Source organism: Scyliorhinus torazame, chromosome 17 (genome assembly GCF_047496885.1).
Source record: "Scyliorhinus torazame isolate Kashiwa2021f chromosome 17, sScyTor2.1, whole genome shotgun sequence".
Lineage (NCBI taxonomy): Eukaryota > Metazoa > Chordata > Chondrichthyes > Carcharhiniformes > Scyliorhinidae > Scyliorhinus > Scyliorhinus torazame.
Window position 1 is genome coordinate 117,009,353 of NC_092723.1, and position 24,440 is coordinate 117,033,792.

At 51.1% G+C, this 24,440-nt stretch overlaps 1 protein-coding gene across 4 annotated transcripts in view; it reads right to left on the reverse strand.

Annotated features, from left to right (window-relative positions):
• The window catches only part of LOC140394095 (mesothelin-like protein), a 92,114-nt gene that overhangs the window by 65,592 nt on the left and 2,082 nt on the right, over positions 1 to 24,440 (reverse strand). Inside the window, exon 3 of one of the 4 annotated variants that reach the window (XM_072480939.1) lies at positions 5,853 to 5,877. The exons of 2 other annotated variants lie outside the window; for them this stretch is intronic. Coding sequence is in view for 1 of the 2 variants with exons in the window: in XM_072480936.1 (XP_072337037.1) it covers positions 3,397 to 3,415 (19 nt within the window). In the remaining variant the exon portion in view is untranslated. Of the gene's footprint in view, positions 1 to 3,396; positions 3,453 to 5,852; positions 5,878 to 24,440 lie in introns of those variants that run through there. One more of the 4 variants, XM_072480936.1, reaches the window with a different exon arrangement.

Genomic DNA, 24,440 nt, shown 5'->3' on the forward strand with positions numbered 1-24,440 from the left:
TGAAGCCAGCTCCACAAACATTCAAGCTAAACCCCCGCAAAATCAACTTTAATGGACTGTACACTCTGTCCGGATGGCCGGAAAAGCATCTCCTCTACCTAGTCCTGTTTTCCCAACGCCCAAATGGACAATATTCCAGCGGAAGGCAAAGAAAATGCTTCTGAAGCCCTCCTTCAGACCCAACGGCAGTGACTGGGAGGAGCTTGCTACAAATCATGCCGACAACTTGTCCATCAAGTTGCAACACATTTTGAGTCCAAAGTGTCTTCATGATGAGGCAAAATGGTGGCAGAGAAGGAAGGAAAAGGAAATAAACCCTGCACTCTAGATCCCAGTGTCTCATAGGATGAATCAAGGATGTCCTGCCCATGCATCCAAAAATATATGGTTCAAAAATCAGCTTGTTCAATCACATGAAGACAGACATGGCAGAAACACATGACCCTGAGTACAGGGCATCCTCAATTTGAGGGACAAAGGGGGATTATTGAGCGCTATGTTTCAGAACATTTATTACGAAAGTTATTTCATAGAATTTACAGAGCAGAAGGAGGCCATTCAGCCCATCGAGTCTGCACCGGCTCTTGGAAAGAGCACCCTACCCAAGGTCAACACCTCCACCCTATCCCCATAACCCAGTAACCCCACCCAACATTAAGGGCAATTTTGGACACTAAGGGCAATTTATCATGGCCAATCCATCTAACCTGCACATCATTGGACTGTGGGAGGAAACCGGAGTACCCGGAGGAAACCCACGCACACACGGGGAGGATGTGCAGACTCCGCACAGTCAGTGACCCAAGCCGGAATCGAACCTGGGACCCTGGAGCTGTGAAGCAATTGTGCTATCCACAATGCTACCGTGCTGCCCATGTTGTGGACCTTTTTAAAAGTATATGTGGTATAAACAGTACATAGTGCCAATATCGAGTGGTGCACTGTACTTTGTTGTTATAGCATCAGTCAGTGCAAATTTGTTTCCCTCACTTGCAAAATCTGCTGTAGCATTGTTCTCTTTTATTACTGTATTTCAAATGATCTACAAAATGAGTTTTGATTACAATGAGCACTGCACATTAGAGTTAGACATGTTCCCACCCTCAGTGTTCTCGAAGTTCACAAAAACAAGTCTCACGTTTGAACTCTTTTGGGTTCCAACTAATTAAACTAAATCAACAAATGGAGGGATAAATTAAAAGGGGCTGCTCCTTAAAGAAAAACAATGAAAAAAGACAACTTAAAAATGTAAACCAAAAGGTGTTTAAAAGGGTCAATAAAGCACCACTGACCCTCAGGTGCCCACTGGGCACCGAAGGCCTCGAAGGTGCCTGTGGACACCATATGCTCCTACTCCAGGGAAACCCGGCCATGAATGAAGCCGCGGAAGAGGGGCTGACCGTTGGGCTGGATGACCCCCTCAATCGCCCGCTGCCTGGACCAGTTAATGGCAAGTTTCGCCAGGCCCAGGAGCAGTTTCCTGAGGAGGTCTTCCTCCTTTCCCACCCCTCTCTGCACTGGGTGCCCGTAGATCAGGAACATGGGGCTGAAATGCAAACAAAACTGTAATAAAAGGTTTGTTAAGAAATTAAGAAGGGAGTCCAGCCAAAAACATTTAACGTATACATGGTCCATGGACTCCACAAAGCTGCATCTTGGGAGTCCATGAACCGGTGCTTTCGACAGTTGCATGGCACTGCTGCATGCAACACCCTCCGCCCTGGATCCCCAAGATTGAGGAGGAGGACCTCTCCGCAGAGGGACCTCCAGTGAGGACCTCCGCTGCCGGCAGCAACAAGATGTGCCAAGGCATGTCTGGGCGGTGGGCGAGGAGGTGAAAAGTGTGCAGCCCAAAAGGGAAACCCCTTTGTGCATTGCAAAAGGGCAAAGAGGGCAGCTAAGGTTGTGGGCCTCTGGCTTCCGAGCGAGAGTTCAGGGTTTGGGGCCAATGTGACATTCCGTCCAAGCAGGTATATGCTCAGACGGAAGTGCACCGCACACCTTTGATTCCTCAAGACCACAAGTGCCATCTGGTCCGAGCATGACCGTTTTGAGGCCATGGAAGGCATCGGCTGCGAGCAAAGGACACCCACTGCCGCACGACGTGCCAATTCACGGCGTGTCATCCAGCCCACTCCTCTGCCACCCAGCACATCCCCGACCATGGTCACCCCAGCAGCCATAGTCCTTCACTACACCAGCCACTCAAAATGGTACTGGTGGAGGTGCGCATTCCTGAGTAATGGCTCCCTGGTGACATTCCTGACAGGAGAGAGCTGCGCCGCAAGGTGACCATGTTCCAGACTTTAAGCAGGACCTGGTAAAAGATGAGCAGCGCCTGCAAGGAGTGATGAAGACCCCTCAGGCCTATAAACAGGAGCTGCACATCGTAGTTCAGGTCATGCATCTGGCGGAAGAAATACGTCACCAGGGTACACCATCGTGGAGGTGGATCAATGAGGAGGTATCGCTGCAGGGTCCAAATGTGGAAGGTCGCCACCTGGCTGGGTGCAAAGGCACACCTGACCACCCTCCCCAAGTGTGAGTCTCAGCACCGCAGCAGTGACTCAGAGCAGTCTTTTATCCCAGAGGAAGCGTATGAGCGTTCCCTGGAATTTTGCAACCACGTCAGGGGGAGAGGTCAAAATGGCCAGCAGGGACCAGAACATGGAGGCAATCATTTACTTTATGAAGAGAAAGTCACATCTTTGAGCACACCTTAATTCCTGAGGCTCTGGCACTCCTTAATTAAGGCTGTAATGGGCAAGTCTGAGCAAGTATCACACAATGTTATAAAGAAACAAGTGCATTCCACCTTACCATTAGAAAGAAGCATTCACAAGCTTTAATGAAAGTCCTCTTCAATTATGTACGGACAAACCGGAAGACATAACATTGAATACACTCAGGACAGAAACTATTAGCCTCTAATCTTCTAATTTCATTCAGACTTAGCTGACAATATCAGCACAAATCTACAAATTATCTTAACAGAATCTCATGGTTGCTCTGTGGGTAACTGGACCATCCAATTTAAAACTGGACCTCACAGAAGAGGAAGATGAAGGGCAGCACGGTGGCGCAGTGGTTAGCCCTGCTGCCTTACACCGCAGAGATCCCAGGTTCGATCCCAGCTCAGGGTCACTGCCCGTGTGGCGTTTGCACATTCTCCCCGTGTCTGCGTGGGTTTCGCCCCCACAACCCAAAGATGTGCAGAGTAGGTGGATTGGCCACGCTAAATTGCCCTTAATTGGAAAAAATTAATTGGATAATCTAAATTTATTTAAAAATAGAAGAGGAAGGTGAAATCAAACTAACATTTAGGTACATGATTTGCATCAGGTTTTGGCAAAAGGTCATTGGCGTGAAAAATACTTTGCAGAGATGTTGTCTGACCTGGGAGTGGTCCAGCCATCTTCAGTCTAACCAGAGGTTATTTCTGTTCTCCAGGGTGATCCTAGAGTAGTGAGTGGTATTGGCTGAGAAGAGAGAAGCCCCAAACTGCTTTATATGATCCATCCAGACCTACTGATGCACGACTATACCAATTATGTACCCAATACATTGAAGTAAGCACCGCTTGGAAATGAGAGAATGAGGTGAACTACTAGAGGCACTTACCAAAGTGAGAGAAAAAAGTGTTATATTGAAGGCAAGAGTGTGACAGGTTAAGGTGAGGAATTAGTTGAGCACATTACCATCTGCAGAAGTGATGGCAAATGGATGGCCAAGGATTAGGAAAATAGCAGCACCTGTAAACCAACTTTTTGCGACTCATGCACGAGGGACCTGGGTGTGCTAGTGCGTGAGTCACAAAAAGTTAGTTTACAGGTGCAACAGGTGATTAAGAAGGCGAATGGAGTTTTGTCTTTCATTGCTAGAGGGATGGAGTTTAAGACTAGGGAGGTTATGCTGCAATTGTATAAGGTGTTAGTGAGGCCACACCTCGAGTATTGCGTTCAGTTTTGGTCTCCTTACCTGAGAAAGGACGTACAGGCGCTGGATGGTGTGCAGAGGAGATTCACTAGGTTAATCCCAGATGTGAAGAGGTTGGATTACGAGGAGAGGTTGAGTAGACTGGGACTGTACTCGTTGGAATTTAGAAGGATGCGGGGTGGATTTTATAGAAACATATAAAATTATGAAGGGAATAGATAGGATAGATGCGGGGAGGCTGTTTCCACTGGCGGGTGAAAGCAGAACTAGGGGGCATAGCCTCAAAATAAGGGGAAGTAGATTTAGGACTGAGTTTAGGAGGAACTTCTTCACCCAAACGGGTGTGAATCTATGGAATTCCCTGCCCAGTGAAGCAGTTGAGGCTCCTTCATTAAATGTTTTCAAGATAAAGATAGATAATTTTTGGAAAAATAAAGGAATAAAAGGTAATGGTGTTTGTGCGGGAAAGTGGAGCTGAGTCCACAAAAGATCAGCCATGATCTCATTGAATGGCGGAGCAGGCTCGAAGGGCCAGATGGCCTACTCTTGCTCCTAGTTCTTATGTTCTTATGAAAGGAAAATTGTAAGTGATTTGGGAGGAGTTTATCTCTTGGCCCTTGGTGTGACGGTGAGGGAACCAGAGAATCCCGCTTCCAGCGAACAGTCGGAGAATTCCCGCCGGCATCTCTGACAGTGCAGCACTCCCTCAGTATTGCACTTAATGAAAGACGGGTAAAGTTACTGGGGCAGTATTTCCTCTGTCACTCTGGCCACTGTCCATCCTTATTAACTAAATGGAAAATGTAGCTTTACATGACCATTGTTATTAATAACGTATTAATAAATAATCTCTGACGGATGATAATCTGATTGGAGTTTTTAAACATTTCCATAACTCAGTTGATTTGTTTGCTGTTATAAATGCTTCATAAATTTCAAAAAGATAAATATTAACTGTGTTGAGTTCATTCCTTCACAAACTATTAATAGAGTTTTTTAGCAGTGGTTAGCACTGCTGCCTCGCGGTGCTGAGGATCCAGGTTCAATCCTGACTCCGGGTCACTGTCCGTGTGGAGTTTGCACATTCTCCCCGTGTTTGCGTGGGTTTCACCCCCACAACCCAAAGATGTGCAGGGTAGGTGGATTGACCACGCTAAATTGCCCCTTAATTGGAAAAAACAAATTGGGTAGTCTAAATTTATTTTTTTTAAATAGAGTTTGTTTATTCATTCATGGGATGTGGGTGTCACTGGCTAGGCCAGTATTTATTGCCCATCTCTAATTGCCTTTGCGAAGGTGGTGACAAATTGCCTTTTGAACCGTTGAGGTCCATGTGGTGTAGGTACGTCCGCAACAATGTTAGGGGTATATACTCATAATGCTATTGTTGCATTTATAAAGCACGGTTTATGATCCGAGGACATTCTAAATTCTTCACAACCAGTTAAACACCTTTGAGGTGTAGCCACTGTTATAATGTAAGATCCCTCCCTGCCCCAACCCTGCCCCTGGGGGGTTCTAGATTCTGGGGATGATCCAACACTGGCCAATTCATTCCAGTGGCCTTCCCCAATGGAGGCTCCCACCAGTTGCCCAGAGGGCAGGTGAGACCCCGTCATCAACATTAAATTCCATTTTGAGAGAAATAAACAGACAGGATTTGTTTCCATAAGGTATTTTAACTTCTACCTGCTGTTTGGCCAAGAGCAGGGAAACATTTGGAGCAATTCGACTAGATCACCCTACGAGTTTCTTTCTTTAATTCAACCTCACTTTTTTTTTTGCAACATAGTAAAAGTTTTATTATGAATACTTAATTAAAACCTGCAGTACTTTCTACTCACATTTTCACTGCACAAAGCTAGAATAAAAACACTTTATTGCTGGTAATAAAATGCGTGTTTCCTGGGGCTTACCTTTGAATTCTGTGTCCTCCAGTGCCTGTGGAACAAAGGGATAATGGGACTATAGCTACAAGACTGTTTCATAAGAAAATCAAGGTGTGGATATTCATAGTTACGCAATGGCTTTACTGAATTAACGTGGGAAATTTTGGAAGAAGTTGGATTTGTTTTTTTTCTATGTTTTGATGCCTCAATATGAATTTCACTTCATGCCAAAACCATTTTGAATGGGTGCAGCAGGGTGTGCCTGAATGGAGGGCAAGATCAAAACAGGGTCTGGACAGGCAGAATCATTTATCTGTGGATCAGTTAGCAATCTCACCTCAACATCCATGTTGACTCACCAATGCTGTACCGAGGGATCACTGCACTGTTGCTGGTGTGTCTGTTTTTGGATGAGATTGATCTCCCCATTGTCCTGGTCAACATTTAACCCGCAACCAATCACTTGCATAACAAATGATAATTACCACACCACCAGGGGCACTGCCCATGGGCCCCATCCATGGTCACAAACTCTGGCAGCAGTTGGCAGGTATGGGGGTTACCGGATGTCTCTTTTTTTTAAAGTAATTTGGGGGATATGGGGATTGCTGCCATTTATCACCATCCCCCAATTAGCCATGAAAAGGTGGAGAGCTCTTGAATATATCTGAATGGGGCTCGTTAGCTCATTTCAAAGAGAAGTTACGATCCAATCACATTGCTGTGGGTCTGGAATTACATGTAGGCCAGACCAGATAAGGACGGCAGATTTCCTTCCCTAAAGGACACGAGTGAACCAGATGGGTTTTTTTTAAACAACATTCCAATAGTTTCATAGTCACCATTGTTGATACTAAGCTTTAATTCCAGATTTAATTAATTAATTGAATTTAAATTTTCCAACTGCCGCAGTGGAATTTGAACTCAGATCACCAGAAAAAAAAAAGAAAGACTTGCGTTTGTAAAGCACCTTTCACAACCAAACTGCTTTACACGCCAGTGAAGCATTGGTCAAGTGCAATCACTGTTGTGATGTACTAAACACGACGGCAGTGGGAAAGGTTTGAGATAATCTGTTTTTGTGATGTTGACTGAGGGAAGATTATCAGCCAGAAGGACACAAAGGGCAATTACTTTGTTCTTCAATGAAATGGTGACATGGAATGTCTTACGACCATCTGAAAGGACAGACAGAGCTTCAATTTTGACATCACATCAAAAGAGAACAACTCTGAGAATGCGACTTACCCTCGGTGCAGCTTAGGTTTTTATGCTCATGCCCTGGAGTGAGATATAAACCCAAAACCTTCTATCTCAGAGGCACGAATGCTATCAACTGTGCCATGGCTGACACTTTAAGCTGAGATTTTCTCAACTTTAGAGTTATCCTGCCTCTGAATCCAAAATCAAGTCTTGAGCCCACACGGAGGGGTGGCAGGATACTGGGCAGCATTTTACCGAGGGCGACCCAATCAGAGGGTCAGCAGCGCCACCCATAGGTGTGGCCACTGCTGAGGCTGCAGGAAGAAGGGGCTGCCTCAGTGTTCAGCCACTCTCGAAGGCCATACATAGAAACATACATACATAGAAAATAGAAGCAGGAGAAGGCAAATCGGCCCTTCGAGCCTGCTCGGCCATTCATTATGATCATGATTGATCTATACCCTGATCCCGCCTTCCCCCCATATCCCTTGATCCCTTTAGTCCCAAGAGCTATTTCTAATTCCTTCTTGAAATTACACAATGCTTTAGCCTCAACTACTTTCTGTAGTAGTGAATTCAACAGGTTCACCACTCTCTGGGTGAAGACATTCTTCCTCACCTCATTTCTAAAAGGTTTATCCCTCATCTTCAAATTATGACCCCTAGTTCTGGACTCCCCCACCGTCGGGAACATTCTTTCTGAATCTACCCTGTCTAATCCTGATAGAATTTTATCAATTTCTATGAGATCCCCTGTCACTCTTCTAAACCCCAATGAATATAATCCTAAATGACTTAGTTTCTCCTCATAAGACAGTCCCACCATCGCGGGAACCAATCTGGTAAACCTTCGCTGCGAGTATTCAACCAGGGAGAGAGCGTGGAAGCTAGGAGTTACACCACCAAAGATAAATGGGTAGCAGCTATGAGCCTAGCAAACAAAGATCCAATTTCATACACGGTACAGAGGGATGATGAAAGAATTTGCTGACGTCATTCTGATTGGTTACTTGCTACACAAAGAAGGTTGCAGAATCTTCTGAAGAGATTCTACCTGTAGAAGATCTGGAGAGTTATACTTTGGAATGGAGATCAGAGACAGTGACAAGTTCAGATTCTGTTTCTGAGGACTTTTCAATGCTTATAATGACAGATACTGAAACAACTACTCAAGAGGTACCATCTACAAAAAGGAATGAGGTCACTTCTGTGGTCGCAAGCAACCAAGTTCAAGAACACTAAATTCTGCAAAAAAGGAACTGACATCAACTACAGAGTCTACCTTATTGAACTGTATATATGTGCAGAAATAATACATAAGGATATCTGCTGTATAAATTTTTTTAAAATGCTGCGGATGCTGGAATCTGAAACCTAAAATTGGAAAAAGAGTCCTCCCCCCGCTCTACAGATCCTTTCATGTGCCTCCAACATTCTGCCTCAAATTGGACACCCCCGCCGGGACAACTACCTGCCCTCGATCTTTTCATTGAGAACTGTTGATGGGACATTGGCCGTCTTAATTGTTCTACTCCCCTCACTCGTTCCAACCTCTCTTCTTCCGAACTTTCCACTCTTCACTCTGTCAGGTCCAACCCTGACTTTGTCATCAAACCTGCCGTCAATGTGGGTGCTGTTGTCGTCTGACGTACTGACCTCTACCTCGCAGAGGCTGAGCGCCAACTCTCAGATACTTCCTCCTACCTCCCCCTGGTCCATAACCAAACCACTGAATATCAAGCCATTATCTACAACACCGTTAGCGACCTCATTTCCTCCAGATGCCTTCCCCCTACGGCTTCCAACCTCATAATCTCCAAACACTGGACAGCTCACTTTTACCTGAGCTTTGACAAAGGGTCATCTGGACTTGAAACGTTAGCTCTTTTCTCTCCCTACAGATGCTGCCAGGCCTGCTGAAATTTTCCAGCATTTTCTCTGTTGTATAAATGTTAATTGTTGTCGTTACACGAATGAAGTAAAGAGGGAGGGTTGTTATGTATCTGCGAATACATTTCTGCTGGTTCAGCGTCACATGATATGTAGTGACGTCTGCAGAGTGCACGGGCTTTGAGCAGATGACTATCTTGATTGTATAAGCAACAGCCTTGATAAACCCTCTCATCGTGTTATACAAGAATCCAGAGTGAGGGCAACTCATTACCTTCTCTCTTTGCGGCAACAAAGAAATATAAAAGGGTGTATCCAAAAGGCTTTGGAACACGCAAAGACGTACGCAATCCCAGTGCGTGATCTACTGGCCATGTTGCGCAGGCGCAAAAACAAGCGGGCTAGTTAGATCGTGGGAGAGTCTGAGATCGGGAACCATGGCGGACAATCAGTTTCCGATCTAACCGGCCCACTCCCATTAGCAAGATCAGGACCCCGCTGCGGCGTGGCAGGAAACCAATAATCACCAATTAATACTAATCTCAGGACGGCACGGCGGCTCCGTGGTTAGCACTGCTGCCTAAGGCACCGAGGACCCGGGTTCGATCCCCGCCCCGGGTCACTGACTGTCAGTGTGGAGTTTGCACATTCTCCCCGTGTTTACGTGGGTTTCACACCCACAGCCCAAAGATGTGCAGGTTGTCATAATATACACCAGTATATCATGGTGAAGACACACACACTGATGGACACACAGCAAGACCAATCAACACACACAACACCGCAGCCAATCACCAGTTAGAGCACACTCACTATAAAGACAGGGGGCATCAGAGTTCCCGCTCATTCGGGATGCAGCCTCTCAGAAGGACAGAGCTTACAGCACAGATCTTCACCATGTGCTGAGTACATAGACTGGTTCGGACAGGCATAGGTCTTTAGTTTAATCTGACATCGTGTTAACCCACAGTGAAAGTATGTTCAACAGTTTCTAACTTAAGTGTTGGTGGCCTGTATGTGTTCCACGGATCCAGAGCACCCAACACATCACAGGTTAGGTGGATTGGCCATGTTAAATTGGCCCTTAATTGGAAAGAAATAATTGGGTACTCAAAATTTTTTTTAAAAGACCGATCTCCATCCCATTAATGTGAAGAACGCCCCCTATCGAACAGCATCCTGTGATCTCACTGCCTCCCCAGCGAGCAGTCACGCGGAGGCCATTTAGTACACCTATTTGAAAATGTGAAGCTAGCACAATTCCTGCTGTGGGGATCCGATGAGGTGATTAGCCATCTTCAGGCAGTCAGCTGGGGCAGCTCGGGGCCAGGGGGGTGGGGTGCGGGGGAGGGGGGGGGGGAGCCCCAGATGGGGGGGCAGGCTCGGTCGTTGGTGGGAAGGTGAGCCACCATCGTTCGGGAGTCGCCACTGGACAGTGGGGCGAGGGGGCCCAGCGCCCACCAGTCCACCATGGCCCCCCCGGGCGGAGGGAGCTCTAACTGCTGCCTGTCTGTCGCATCAAACGCCCCCAGAACAGAGCCCCGTCCGTGGTAATATGGTGAAGGTCACTTTAACCCCCGTTAACTGTGGCGGCTGCTGGCCGCACAGCTGAAGGCTATTGCTAATGGGGAATAGGCAACCCTAGGAATGTGAGCACTTCACAGCTACCAAGTGAACTCCCATGGGTAGTTGTGCCATGATGCAGGTGGTTGTTAGTGCCTAACATTTCAATCAGGCTGTGGGGTTGGACACATGTCTTAGGCTCCAGAGGCATCAACACCACAGAGGCATCAACCAACATTCGAACATCCAAGAGCTGGAAAATCCCCACAACCAGAGGGTGGGTGTTTGGACTAGAGTGGGAACCAGCGCTCAGTCAAGGAAACTTTTCCAGCGAGTGTCTGGGGTACAGGGTCTGGGGTCTGGTGCCCAGGGACCATTGCTGTGACCGGGGGTGCATGTGCAGGGCGTGTTCGATGACACCCTGAGGGATGGCGTTGGCAGTCCAGGCGGCCGGATGCTGGAGAAGGAGGCGGCAGCAGCGTCGACAGAGGCTCAAGATGGTGGCCCATGTGCAGAGCCCCATCCTCCGCACTGAGGACCCGGACGCCCATCAGACTGGGGAGGGACCCAGAGGGGGAGGCCAGCAACAGCCGAAGGTGTACAGGCATCACTGGTCCTTCAAACAGATAACGGTCCACATGTGCAGCAGGAGGCTCCACCTCAGCAAGGAGATGTTGCAGCAACTGTGCCACGTCCTCGTGAGGAGAACATAAAACATAAGAACATAAGACCTAGGAGCAGGAGTAGGCCACCTGGTCCCTCGAGCCTGCTCCGCCATTCAATGAGATCATGGCTGATCTTTTGTGGACTCAGCTCCACTTTCTGGCCCGAACACCATAACCCTTAATCCCTTTATTCTTCAAAAAACTATCTATCTTTATCTTAAAAACATTTAATGAAGGAGCTTCACTGGGCAAGGAATTCCATAGATTCACAACCTTTTGGGGGTGAAGAAGTTCCTCCTAAACTCAGTCCTAAATCTACTTCCCCTTATTTTGAGGCTATGCCCCCTAGTTCTGCTTTCACCCGCCAGTGGAAACAGCCTCCCCGCATCTATCCTATCTATTCCATTCAAAATTTTATATGTTTCTATAAGATCCCCCCTCATCCTTCTAAATTCCAATGAGTACAGTCCCAGTCTACTCAACCTCTCCTCGTAATCCAACCCCTTCAGCTCTGGGATTAACCTAGTGAATCTCCTCTGCACACCCTTCAGTGCCAGTATGTCCTTTCACAAGTAAGGAGACCAAAACTGAACACAATACTCCAGGTGTGGCCTCACTAACACCTTATACAATTGCAGCATAACCTCCCTAGTCTTAAACTCCATCCCTCCAGCAATGAAGGACAAAATTCCATTCGTCTTCTTAATCACCTGTTGCACCTGTAAACCAACTTTTTGCGACTCATGCACTGGCACACCCAGGTCTCTCTGCACAGCAAAATGTTTTAACATTTTATCATTTAAATAATAATCCATTTTGCTGTTATTCCTACCAAAATGGATAACCTCACATTTGTCAACATTGTATTCCATCTGCCAGACCCTAGCCCATTCACTTAACCTATCCAAATCCCTCTGCAGACTTCCGGTATCCTCTGCACCTTTTGCTTTACCACTCATCTTAGTGTCGTCTGCAAACTTGGACACATTGCCCTTGGTCCCCAACTCCAAATCAACTATGCAATGAGGAAGATTCCCACTCCCAGTAGCCGTCAAGGTCACCGCAACCCTGAACTTATAAGCCTCAGGGTCATTCCAGGGCTTGAGCGGGAACTTGTGCGACATATCCCAACCAACAGCCCACAAGTAATAATAATAATCTTTATTAGTGTCACAAGTAGGCTTACATTAACACTGCAAGGAAGTTACTGTGAAAATGCCCTAGTCACCACATTCTGGCGCCTGTTCGGGTACACAGAGGGGGAATTCAGAATGTCCAATTCACCTAACACCACGGGCGAAATTCTCCTACCCGCCCCGCCACATTTCTGCGCCGACCGGCCGGCGGGAGTCTCCGTAACACCGGCCGGTCAATGGGGTTTCCCATTGTGGGGCACCCCCACGCCGTCGGGAAACCCCCGAGCGCCGGCAGAACGGAGACTCCCGCCGGCGGAGAATGACGCCCCACGTCTTTCTTGACTTGTGGGAGAAAACTGGAGCACCCGGTGGAAACCCACACATACACTGGGAGAACGTGCAGGCTCCTGCATCGGTGAAGTCAGGGGTGCCCTGTTTGCCGGGGCAGCTGACTACAGACACTTTGACCTGGGCCCAGCAAGGTGCCCGAGCAGCAGGATTCTCCGCCATTGCTGGGATGCCTCCGGTCCAGGGGGTAACAGATGGCACACATGTCACCTTGCGCGCACTGGGCGGTCTGGTTGTACCCTTCATCAACAGGAAAGGTTTCCACTCCCTAAACGCCAAACTTATGTTTGACAGCTACATCCTGGGGCAGTCGGAGATCCCTGGCATTTTTGAGGGACACCCCAGGCTGACGGTTGGCTTTTGGAGGATAAGAGGTACCTACTTAGGCCGTGGCTAATGACGCCCAGTACAGAGACCGGTGACCGATATAATGAGGCCCATGTGGCCACCCGGTCTGTCATTGAGTGGTGCATCTGACAGCTTAAAATGTGGTTCCGATGCCTCGACCATTCTGGTGGTGCATTGCAGTATACCCCCTGGAGGGTCGCCCATGTTGCGGTGGTCTAGTGTGCCCTTCACAACCTGGCATTGCAGCGGGGCAATGTGCTGGAGGTGGAGGAGGAGGATCATGTGGCCACCTCCGAGAAGGAACTGTGTCAGGAAGGGCTGGAGATCAAGCTTGGGCGGACCTGTGGGAGCAGCGGAGGGTGGAGGATGGAGGACGGATGGCAGCGAGGGTCCAGCAGGCCCGGAAGAGTAGGGAGGCCTCATCCCCAACCGTTTCTCATAGGACGTGGCTTCGCCACCCACCTCGCTCCTTCCCACCATCGTCCCCCTGTACCCGTGACCCCCCCCCAACCATTCCCCCTTACCCCTCTGCCCCCTCGCCCCCCGAATTGCTCTGTTCCACCTTCTGAAGGTCTGTTACATAACTCCATGGTGATGGGCCTATGTCAGCACTGTCAGCGGGACATTACAAAAGGCAGGAGGGTGATGATAACCTGCTGTGAGCTGAGCTCTGGTGCACCTCAATCTGTGATGTGGAGATGCCGGCATTGGGCTGTGGGGAGCACAGTAAGAAGTCTTACAACACCAGGTTAAAGTCCAACAGATTTGTTTCAAATCACTAGTTTTCAGAGCACAGCTCCTTCCTCAGGTGAATGAAGAGGTGGGTTCCAGAAACATTTATATAGACAAAGTCAAAGATGCAAGACGCTACTTCGAATGCGCGTCTTTGCAGGTAATTAAGTCTACAGGTCCAGATGGAGCAACTGGAGAGAGGGATAACCACAGGTTAAAGAGGTGTGAATTGTCTCAAGCCAGGACAGTTGGTAGGATTTCGCAGGCCAGATGGTGGGGGGTGAATGTAATGCGACATGAATCCAAGGTCCCTGTTGAGGCCGTACTCACGTGTGTGGGACTTGGCTATAAGTTTCTGCTCGGCGATTTTGCATTGTCACGCCTTGGAGAACGCTTACCCGAAGATCAGAGGCTGACTGCCCTTGATCAGCCCTTGACTGCTGAAGTGTTCCCTGACTGTTAGGGAACATTCCTGCCTGGTGATTGTCGTGCAATGTCCTCAATCTATGCCATAGTCTGACTCCTGCCTGTCTACTGCGTGCACGCTGGCACTCATCACCTGCACGTGGTATGTCTTGGGGGGGTGGGGAGTAGGTCAGTAGCAGGGCCTGGCTGCTGGGGCTGGGGGGAGGGCCAAGGGCAACATGGGGGAGGGGGGTGCAGGATGGTCGCAGTGCGGTCTAACGTCACGGAGGCTTTGCATGCCTCGGGTGTAACATGTTTTAATGTTGTACAATCGAGACTCCATTTGCCTCTCGACCCCTTCCCTATGGTAGATAGTGCTGCCCCCCTCCCCATGGTGCCCTCTCAGCGATTCTCTGCTTAGCTCTCGTTGCTCTGCCGCTACATCTAGGTGTTTCCCCAGGATGCACATCAGAGGCGTGTCCTCTGTTTACCTCGCTCTGCGGCCTTTGATGCCACTGGAGTTGCCACTGGGTAGCACAAGTGGATAGCACTGTGGCTTCACAGCGCCAGGGTCCCAGGTTCGATTCCCTGCTGGGTCACTGTCTGTGCGGAGTCTGCACGTTCTCCCTGTGTCTGCGTGGGTTTCCTCCGGGTGCTCCGGTTTCCTCCTACAGTCCAAAGACGTGCACGTTAGGTGGATTGGCCATGATAAATTGTCCTTACTGACCAAAAAGGTTAGGAGGGATTATTGGGTTACGGGGATAGGGTGGAAGTGAGGGCTTAAGTGTGACGGTGCAAACTCGATGGGCCGAATGGCCTCCTTTTGCACTTTATGTTCTATGTTCCTGGGGCTGGAGGGCCCCATTTGACTTGGCAATGGCATGCTGACCCCAAGGCGCGCCGTTGTCAGCGGATGGTGGTCTCGGATGAGCTGGTGACCTCCATCGTCTCCCTGTAGAGCAGCTGAGGGTGGCCCTCCAGGGCTCCTTCCTCCCAATCGGTGCCCATAGGGCCCTGGGGGTCATCTCGGGATAGAGGGGCAGCTGGATTGACCTGCCAGGCTAGCAGCTCCCCAATGTCTGCATCAAGGTGTTGATGCCCTCAGCGATGCCCCTCGGTGGGCAGGCCATTCTCCGCAGCGCCTCGCCAATGTTCACCTGCATCTGGCACACTGCCCTCGGCAACCGGGACATACTCTGGAGCAGTGCAATTGTGTGGTGTTCGCCAGATTGTCACCCTGAAGCCTGTCCACGATGTTTGCCCACTGAGGTCTGTGTCTTTTTGCTGGTCGAGGGTGGCGATGAAAGCGTGGCGCTTCAATGGTGGCATCCTCGGAGCTTTCCTCCGAGGTGTTCTCATGGGCGGCGGTGGGGCTGCAGGGGGGGGGAGGGGGGGTGGCAGTGCCATCAGATGGAGATCCTGCGGGAGAATGGACATGTGGTAAGTGAGAGGGAAGGATCATCATCCTGGCATGAACAACTCATGTGTGACAGGTCCTCTGGGTTGGGACCGGTGGATAGTCACTTCTGCGGTGGTGGCTAATCTCTATATCAGTGGCCGATTTGTCCTCAGCCACCCCCACGATCTCCAGAGTTTGTACTTCATAGCGGGGGGGGGGGGGGGGGGGGGAGACCCGGAGGCCTGACACCCCGCCCGCCATCTTTCTGAACCTATCTCGTCTGTTGTGGGCCAACGTCTCCTGCAGGGACACGGAGGCGGCAATATGAGCCCAATGCTTCATGCATCGTTGAGGTGGGGGGAACATGGTGGGTGACAGGCGGGTGCACCACTGTTGGGCATGTATAGGGTGTGGTAATGAATGTCAGGGTCTGCTGGGCACCGTGGTATTATGCAGGCGGGTGGAGGGGGGGGGGGGGTGGGGGGGGGAGGTGCCAAGCATTGGGTTGTCAGGGGTGGGGGCCTCCAGGGGTCGAGGGGTAGCAGGCAGGACCGGTGCCAGGGGGCCAATGCCAACTCACCCATGCGGCCTGGTGGAAGTCGTTTAGCTTCTTGTGGCACTGGGTGGCGGTCCTCCTTGTCACACTCCCCACGCTGATGGCTGCTGCCACCACCTCTCCAGGCGGCACTGGTTGCCCTGTGACTGATTCGCCGAGCCCCTCAGGGGAACGGGGTGTCCCATCTGGACTCGTCCGCATCTATCAGTCTGGCCAGGTCAGCATCTCTGAATCGTGGGACTGGTCTGCGCGGTGGCATGACTGCGCGCTGTCTAAGGTTTGCTCTGCGGGGTCGGTTTAAGTGATGCTAACCCCCATTAGCGGAAAGCTGCTGGGCCCGATCCCGGGCAATCAGTTGGCGGGCCGGTCATTTGCAGCATGAAGCCCGTGGGACAGCATAAGCTGCTCTCATTAACATTAGATACCGGTGATGGCCTCGCTGTCGGGAAACACCCGACAATTCTTTCGCATTACCACACTTAGAATCATTTCTGTTCGATCGCTCCCCTGTCTCCAAAGACCATGTCATAATATACACCAGTATATCATGGTGCAGACACACACTGATGGACACACAGTGGCACCAATCAACATACACAACACCGCAGCCAATCACCAGTGAGAGCACACGCACTATAATGACAGGGGGCATCAGAGTTCCCGCTCATTTGAGTAGCAGCTAGCTAGGAGGACAGAGCTCACAGCCTGCAACACAGACATTCACCATGTGCTGAGTGCATCGACTGGTTAGGACAAGGCAAAGGTCTTTAGTTAAAGCTAGTATCGTATTAACCCACAGTCTGAGTATGTTTAAACAGTTAATGGTTCAATAAAATAGTGTTGCACTATTTCAAGTGTTGGTGACCTGTATGTGTTCCACGGATCCAGAGCACCCAACACAACAGACCATTGACTTGTAGCCTGACGGGATTCCTTTTTCCAGTTCCTGTTATTCTGCAAAAACAGTTTTTGTCTTGCACAGTCACAGGGCAACCAGTGCTGCCTGGGGAGGCGATGGCTGCAGCCGTCAGCGTGGGGAGTGTTTTGTCTTGCAAAGTCTCTGTGCCCTTAATGGCTGTGTTTCTTTATCCCATTGTGTTTTTATACCTGGAGCGAAATTCTCCGTAATCGGCGCGACGTCCGCCGACCGACGCCAGTCTGGCATCGCGCTGCCCTAAAGGTGCAGAATCCTCCGCATCTTGAGCGGCCGTGCCCTAACCTTGAGGGGCTAGGCCCGCACCGGACTGATTTCCGCCCCGCCAGCTGGCGGGAAAGGCCTTTGGTGCCCCGCCAGCTGGCGCGGAAATGACATTGCCAGGCGGCGCATGCGCGGGAGCATCAGCGGCCGCTCACGGCATCCCCGCGCATGCGCAGTGGAGGGGGTCTCTTCCGCCTCCGCCATGGTGGAGACCATGGCGAAGGCGGAAGGAAAAGAGTGCCCCCACGGCACAGGCCCGCCCGCGGATCGGTGGGCCCTGATCGCGGGCCAGGCCACCGTGGGGGCATCCCCCGGGGCCAGATCACTCCGCGCCCCCCCCCCAGCACCCCGGAGCCCGCCCGCGCCGCCTTGTCCCGCCGGTAAGAGAGGTGGTTTAATCCACGCCGGCGGGACAGGCATTCCAGCAGCGGGACTTCGGCCCGTCCGGGCCGGAGAATCGCCGGGGGGGGGGCCGCCAACCAGCGCGGCGAGAATCGCCGGGGGGGGGGGGGGGGGGGCCGCCAACCAGCGCGGCGCGATTCCCGCCCCTGCCGAATCTCCGGTGCTGGAGAATTCGGCTACCGGCGGGGGTGGGATTCACGCCAGCCCCTGGCGATTCTCTGACCCGGCGGGGGTTCGGAGAATCCCGCCCCTGTTGTGTTAGCTTTCACGGCTAATTAATAAATTGTAACACAATGCGGGGAGGAGTTACAATCTGTGCATTGCACAACCCATGCAACCAAACAGACAGGTGTGGATAGTGGGACATTAAAGTGCACTAAGCTATGTTGTTGGACCAGTCCCCCCTCTAATAAATCTTCAGATTCTGACTACCCTGAGATTTATGAACTTTTCTCAGTTGGCTAAATGACAAACGACGTGTTTCCATTCTTCTCAATGGGAGGTGGGGGATGGCTCTTTATTCCCAGCATTTGGAAAAGGTCACATTTTAACAAAAAAAATGAAATTCTTCAACCAGTTTTCCTCAGATTATAATTCACAATCTGAGGATGATTCCGTTTTCATTTATGGGTCAAAACAACAAGGGCAGGACTCTCCGTTGGCCGATGCCGAAATCGGGAAATGGGATTGGGTGGAGAATCGGTTCCAATTCTGAAATCACGGCGGGCGCCGATTTCAACCAAATCACAATTCTCCGTTGCCTCAACAGCGGCGTCAATGTGTACCGGAATGCACGTGCAATAAACACCACTTGTATATCGTTAGCAGGCCTGACCTGGTATTCTCCAGGGCCTCCGCAATTCTCCGCCTCCAATAGGCCGAGTTCCTGACGACGAGGTTCATTTATGCTTTTAAAAATCAAAAATTCATAAAAACCATGGGCCAAGGTGGATGGTCAGTGGCATCTGCAGCAAATAACTGCCCTGTAGGCCGCGGTAATGGCTGAGGGAGAGAGAGAGGAGGTAGGACCCGGAGAGACGCGACCATGGGCTGCCATGGCCGCGCTGACTGGGGTGGAAGGGCTAGGGGGGAGGGGGATGACGAGAAACGGGCTGGGTGGCCAGGTTACCCACTCCTGAGCTGGGGTGCCCAGGCATTGACCGCCATTGTGACCTTGGCCCATGGTTCTCCAGAGTGACAACGGCCATATGGGTGCCCCCATCACACCACCCCAGTCCCACCCTCCACCCAACCACCCCGCACCCCACCTTCTGCCATAATACCCCCGCCACCCAACCAGTCACCATCTGCCGGTGGGGCACCAGAGACCCACCCAGGACATCACCCAATGTAGCCCTTATGGGGACATTGGGTGGGGACCGCAGAGCGTACCGCTGGCAAGCCGACAGTACCCCTGGCGGCAGGAATGGGCACCAGGACCAGAGTCCCCATGGCACCGGGCCGATGGGAGCAGTGATGCTGGGATCATGGGGGGAGGGGGGTCATGCAGGGGCAGAGCCGGCAATGTCAACCGGGGCCACCATGTAGCCCATTGGACCTGTTGGACACGGGGGTATGTACCGTGCTAACACGTCAGCCTTTCACCCCCTACAGTCAATGGATATTGGAATTCAACCAGCAATGGTGGCCTTCCTGCTAGTTGCCGCAGCCCTGGGGGATGTTCTGCGGCTGTACGAGCTGGCGCTGCTCGAGGAGGAAGAAGCTGCAGCAGCGGAGTCTGCCCCAGAGGAACAGGTGGCAGACGTCCAAGATGGACAACTGGCCACCCAACAGGCTGAGGAGGAAGAGGAGGTGCCAAGGGGTCACCACTTGAGGCCTCCTGAGTACCGGCAGTGCCTGTCATTCAAAGACCTGTCGGTCTGGGCATGTAGGCAAAAGTCCGGTGTGGTGAACCACTGTAATAGGAGATGTAAGGTAGGACCTGCACTACAGGTTCGCCGGTAGCTCCTGCCGGCTGGCTCCGCCCACGGAGAACTGTATAAATATGCATGACCTCCAGTGCCCTGCCATTTCGCCAGCTGCAGCAGGAGGCCACGCATCTCACTGTAATAAAGCCACAGTTGTACCCAACTTTAGTCTTTGTGCAATTGATCGTGCATCATCCGGCTCAGCAGGGAGACGGTGCAAAATTTCTGCCAGGTGATGGCACACCTGGCACCACGTGGGTATGGGGGAGGACACATGCTCCTGGTGACTGTCAAGGTGACGGTTTCCCTGAACATTTACGCCAAGGAGTCCTTCCGGGATCTCACAGACCTCGATGCACAGGTGCATCCACGCTGTCATGGAGGCCCTATACGCCCAGTCGGCACAATACATCCATTTCAATGTGGACCGAGGCCTACCAGGATGCAGTGGGGTTGGCCGCCATCGCCAACATGCCGTGTGTCCACGGGGTGTTCAATGGATGACTATCGCCCTACGAACATCTGCCGCTCTACACAAACTGAAAGGGGTTCCACTCGATATGTGACCATCAGATGCGCATCGTACACGTCTGCGCCCAGTCCCCGGACAGTGTGCACAACGCCTTCATCCCGGCACACTGGACGATTCACGGCCTCTTCGAGATGCCCCCCTGGCTGGGGGATTGGCTCTTGGGTGACAGGTGTTATCCACTGCGATCATGGCTGATGACGCCTATCTGGAGGCCACGACAAACACCGAGACCCTCTACAACGACGCCCATGCCGCAACCAGGGGCGTGATCAACCGGTGCTTCGGCATCCTGAAGATGTGGTTTAGGTGCCTGGACCACTCTGGAGGGGCCCTCCAGTATGATGCTGAGAGGGTCACCCAAATCGTGGTGGCCTGCTGCATCCTCCACAACATTGTGCAGCAGAGCGGCGACGTGTTGGAGGAGGATGAACGGCAGGCTCCTCCAAGGAGGAGGATGCGGAGGAGGGCACAGACACCGCATCCCACCTCCACACCCGCACACTCCTGCCCCCCCCCCCAGCCACCACCGCCCCCCCCCCCTCCCCCACCTGTAACTCCCTCCGTGATACATACCTACCGCACTAGACGGTGCGAGCCCTGTGTTGGCAGTAACACCGGGACTGGCCCAAGTGATGGAGGATGATGCCAACCCACTCTGTGATGAGCTGTGGTGCTCCACATCATATGATAACATCTGGCTCCTGCCCACGGTAGCACCTTCCACCGTCCACCTGGGTGAACCCTGCATTCGAGCTAGCCATTCCATCACACGGTGTCATTGATTCCCTTGGGGTGATGGAGGTGGGGTCGGTCGAGAGGAGGAGGGGGTTGAGGGTGGAGAGCCCAGGTCCCCCCACCCCCTGCAACCCCTCTCTGGCCAGCCCAGACCAGCCAGCCCTCACACCCACCTGACAGAGCACCGAGGCAGTTTGTAACAGTGTTAACAGATGTTTAATGTACACAAATATTGACAGATTTGTCCGTAGCCTCTATAAATAAACTGTGCCACGCACCCATGCCAACCTAACTGGTGTCTGAATTTCTGGCCTTACAGGCCCCAACGCTACTTCTAGATGGATCCCCAGGTGGCCCGCCATTCATGCTCCTCCAACACGTCGCCCCTCTGCTGCGCGATGTTCTGGAGGATATAGCAGGATGCAGATGGTACAACAGGATTGGGGGAGGCCTACTGTGACTTCCGTCCTGCGACCTGGGTCCCTGTTGGCAGCCATCTTCAGGGGCTGCTGCTCGGGTGTCCCAGGTGGTGTAGTGCCGCCCTGTTCTGCCCGCTGCCCTTCAGATGCGCCAGGGGCAGGAGGTGGGGGGCAGTCCGAGGTGCTGCGGTGTTCCAGAACCTCCCCTGCGGGAGTCACCGGCACAGGCCCCATCACCTCCTCCTCCCTCGGTATGCCTGATGGCGCCTGGGCTACTCCATTGGACAGAGGTGCGAGCGGAGCTCTCCCATAAGACCATAAGACATAGAAGCAGAATTAGGCCACTCGGCCCATCGAGTCTGCTCTGCCATTCAATCGTGGCTGATATTTTCTCATTCCCATTCTCCTGCCTTCTCCGCATAGCCCCTGATCCCTTACTAATCAAGAACCTATCTATCTCTGTCTTAAAGACACTCAATGATTTGGCCTCCACAGCCTTCTGCGGTAAATAGTTCCACAGATTCGCCACCCTCTGGCTGAAGAAATTCCTCCTCATCTCTGTTTTAAAGTATCGTCCCTTTAGTCTGAGATGGTGTCCTCTGGTTCTAGTTTTTCCGACAAGTGGAAACATCCTCTCCATGACAACTGTATCCAGGCCTCGCAGTACCTTGTGTAACCACTTAAAATGGCTAACTCCTGATTTAAAATGGCGAACGGCAAGTGCTGATGGGAAAGTCAGCCAACAGGACAAAAACGAGCAGCTGCAGGTTGACTATGTATTTACCTCTGGAAAGGCCAGACAAGATCGATACCAGCAACCATCAGCATAACAAAACACCAGCCATCTGCATACTAATGAGCAATCCCCAGGAACAATGAGCAACATTTAGACACATAGACTCTTTGGCGCCAGCAGAAGCCTACACAAAAGGAGGTGAATGACCACCTCAAGACCGCCCATCGATCAGGGAACCGCTCCAGCATTGGAGAAAATCGAACAAAGCGATTGGGGCAAAGTCCAATCACTTGGAACCAGGTACAGGGTCCGCCCCGAAAGGCGGGAAGCCCCTGGGGACTATAAGAATTGAGCCCCAAGTTCAAGGCGCTCTCTCTTCCAGCTTGCTTAACTCTTCAACAGCCGCTCAAAAACTGTAAGTCTTACTTCAACGCTCGCTACGAGATAGGCGCTCCTAGCTACCAATCCGTACCAACTTCGAATCCCGCAGGCTCAGAACCCGAACGAAAGGCCATTTGTTTCCCTGACCTGGTGGGCCAGTTCCAAGTTAAGTATTAGCCTGTTAGCTGTAGAAGTAGCTTAGACGTAGAATTTGTACATGAGTAGCGATTACTGTGTATAATAAATGTGCTTTGATTTAAATCTTACTAAGCGGTGTATTGGATTATTGATCATTACTCGGACATGAACCACGTGGCGGTATCATAAAGATACCTGGCGACTCAAGAGCAAAGGTGATAAAACAGAGCAATTAAACTAAGGCAAAGTTAGCAACACTTGTAAGTTTCAATAAGATCCCCCCTTATCCTTCTAAACTCCAACAGACCCAGAGTCCTCAACCGTTCCTCATATGACAAGCTGTTCATTCCAGGGATCATTCTTGTGAACCTCCTCTGGACCCTTCCCAAGGCCAGCACATCCTTCCTTAGATACGGGGCCCAAAACTGCTCGCAATTCTCCAAATGGGGTCTGACCAGAGCCTTATAAAGCCTCAGAAGTACATCCCTGGTCTTGTATTCTAGCCCTCTCGACATGAATGCTAACATTGCATTTGCCTTCCTAACTGCCGACTGAACCTGCACGTTAACCTTAAGAGAATCCTGAACAAGGACTCCCAAGTCTCTTTGGGCTTCTGATTTCCTAAGTATTTCCCCATTTAGAAAATAGTCTATGCCTAAATTTCTCCTTCCAATGTGCATAACCACACACTTTTCCACATTGTATTTCATCTGCCACTTCATTGTCCACTCTCCTAGCTTGTCCAAATCCTTCTGCAGCTCCATTGCTTCCTCAATACTACCTGTCCCTCTACAGATCTTTGTATCATCTGCAAACATAGCAACAGTGCCTTCAGCTCCTTCTTCCAGATATTGTGAAAAGTTGTGATCCCAGCACAGACCCCTAAGGGTCATCCTGAAAAAGACCCCTTTATCCCCACTCTCTGCCTTCTGTCAGTCAGTGAATCCTCTATCCATGCCAGGATCTTACCTTAACACCATGGGCTCTTAACTTATTTAACAATCTCCTTCTGGCACCTTGTCAAAGGTCTTCTGGAAATCTATATAAATTACATCCACTGGTTCTCTTTTGTCTAACTTCCTTGTTATCTCCTCAAAGAACTCTAACAGATTTGTCAGACATGACCTCCCCTTGACGAAGCCGAGTTGACTCAGTCCTATTTTATCATGCACTTCCAAGTACTCCGCGATCTCATCTTTAATAACGGACTCTAAAATCTTAGCAATGACCAAAGTCAGATTAACCGGCCTATAATTTCCCGTTTTCTGCCTCCCTCCCTTCTTAAACAGCGGTGTTACATTAGCCACTTTCCAGTCCTCTGGGACCCTTCCTGCCTCCAGTGATTCCTGAAAGCTCCCCCGCCACCTGGCGGTACCAGTCCTGGAGGCCCCCTCTAATCTCGACCAAGGTCTGCAAGCTCGCGGCCATGGAACACAGGGAGTGGACTATCTCCCTCTGGGATTGAGACACCTCCTTCTGTGTCTGCACCACATCGGCCAGCACCTGGGCAATGCCGCCGACGTTCTCAGCCATGACCCACTGTGACTGAGCCACGCTCAGAGGTACCGCTGCAATTGCCAGGTGTCTCTCGCACATGGCTCCCTGTGAGAGGGCAGCCCTGTCCTAGGCCTTGGCCAGCACCTGAACAGAATACCCCAGGCGTTGGACATGCTGATCCACAGCCAAGGCCCACACCCTCAATGCCTCCACCAGGGACGCCACCCATGCAGTATTAGCCTGGGTGTCATGCATGGTTGGCACCACCTCCTGCTGCTGCATACAGTTGGACTCTTCCAACTGCGCTGCAGGTGCTGGATGCTCGCCGACACCCACTCATGTAGTCCCTGGCTCTGTGACCGCATCTCGATGGGACTGTCCGCTACAGAAGCCCAAACCCATCT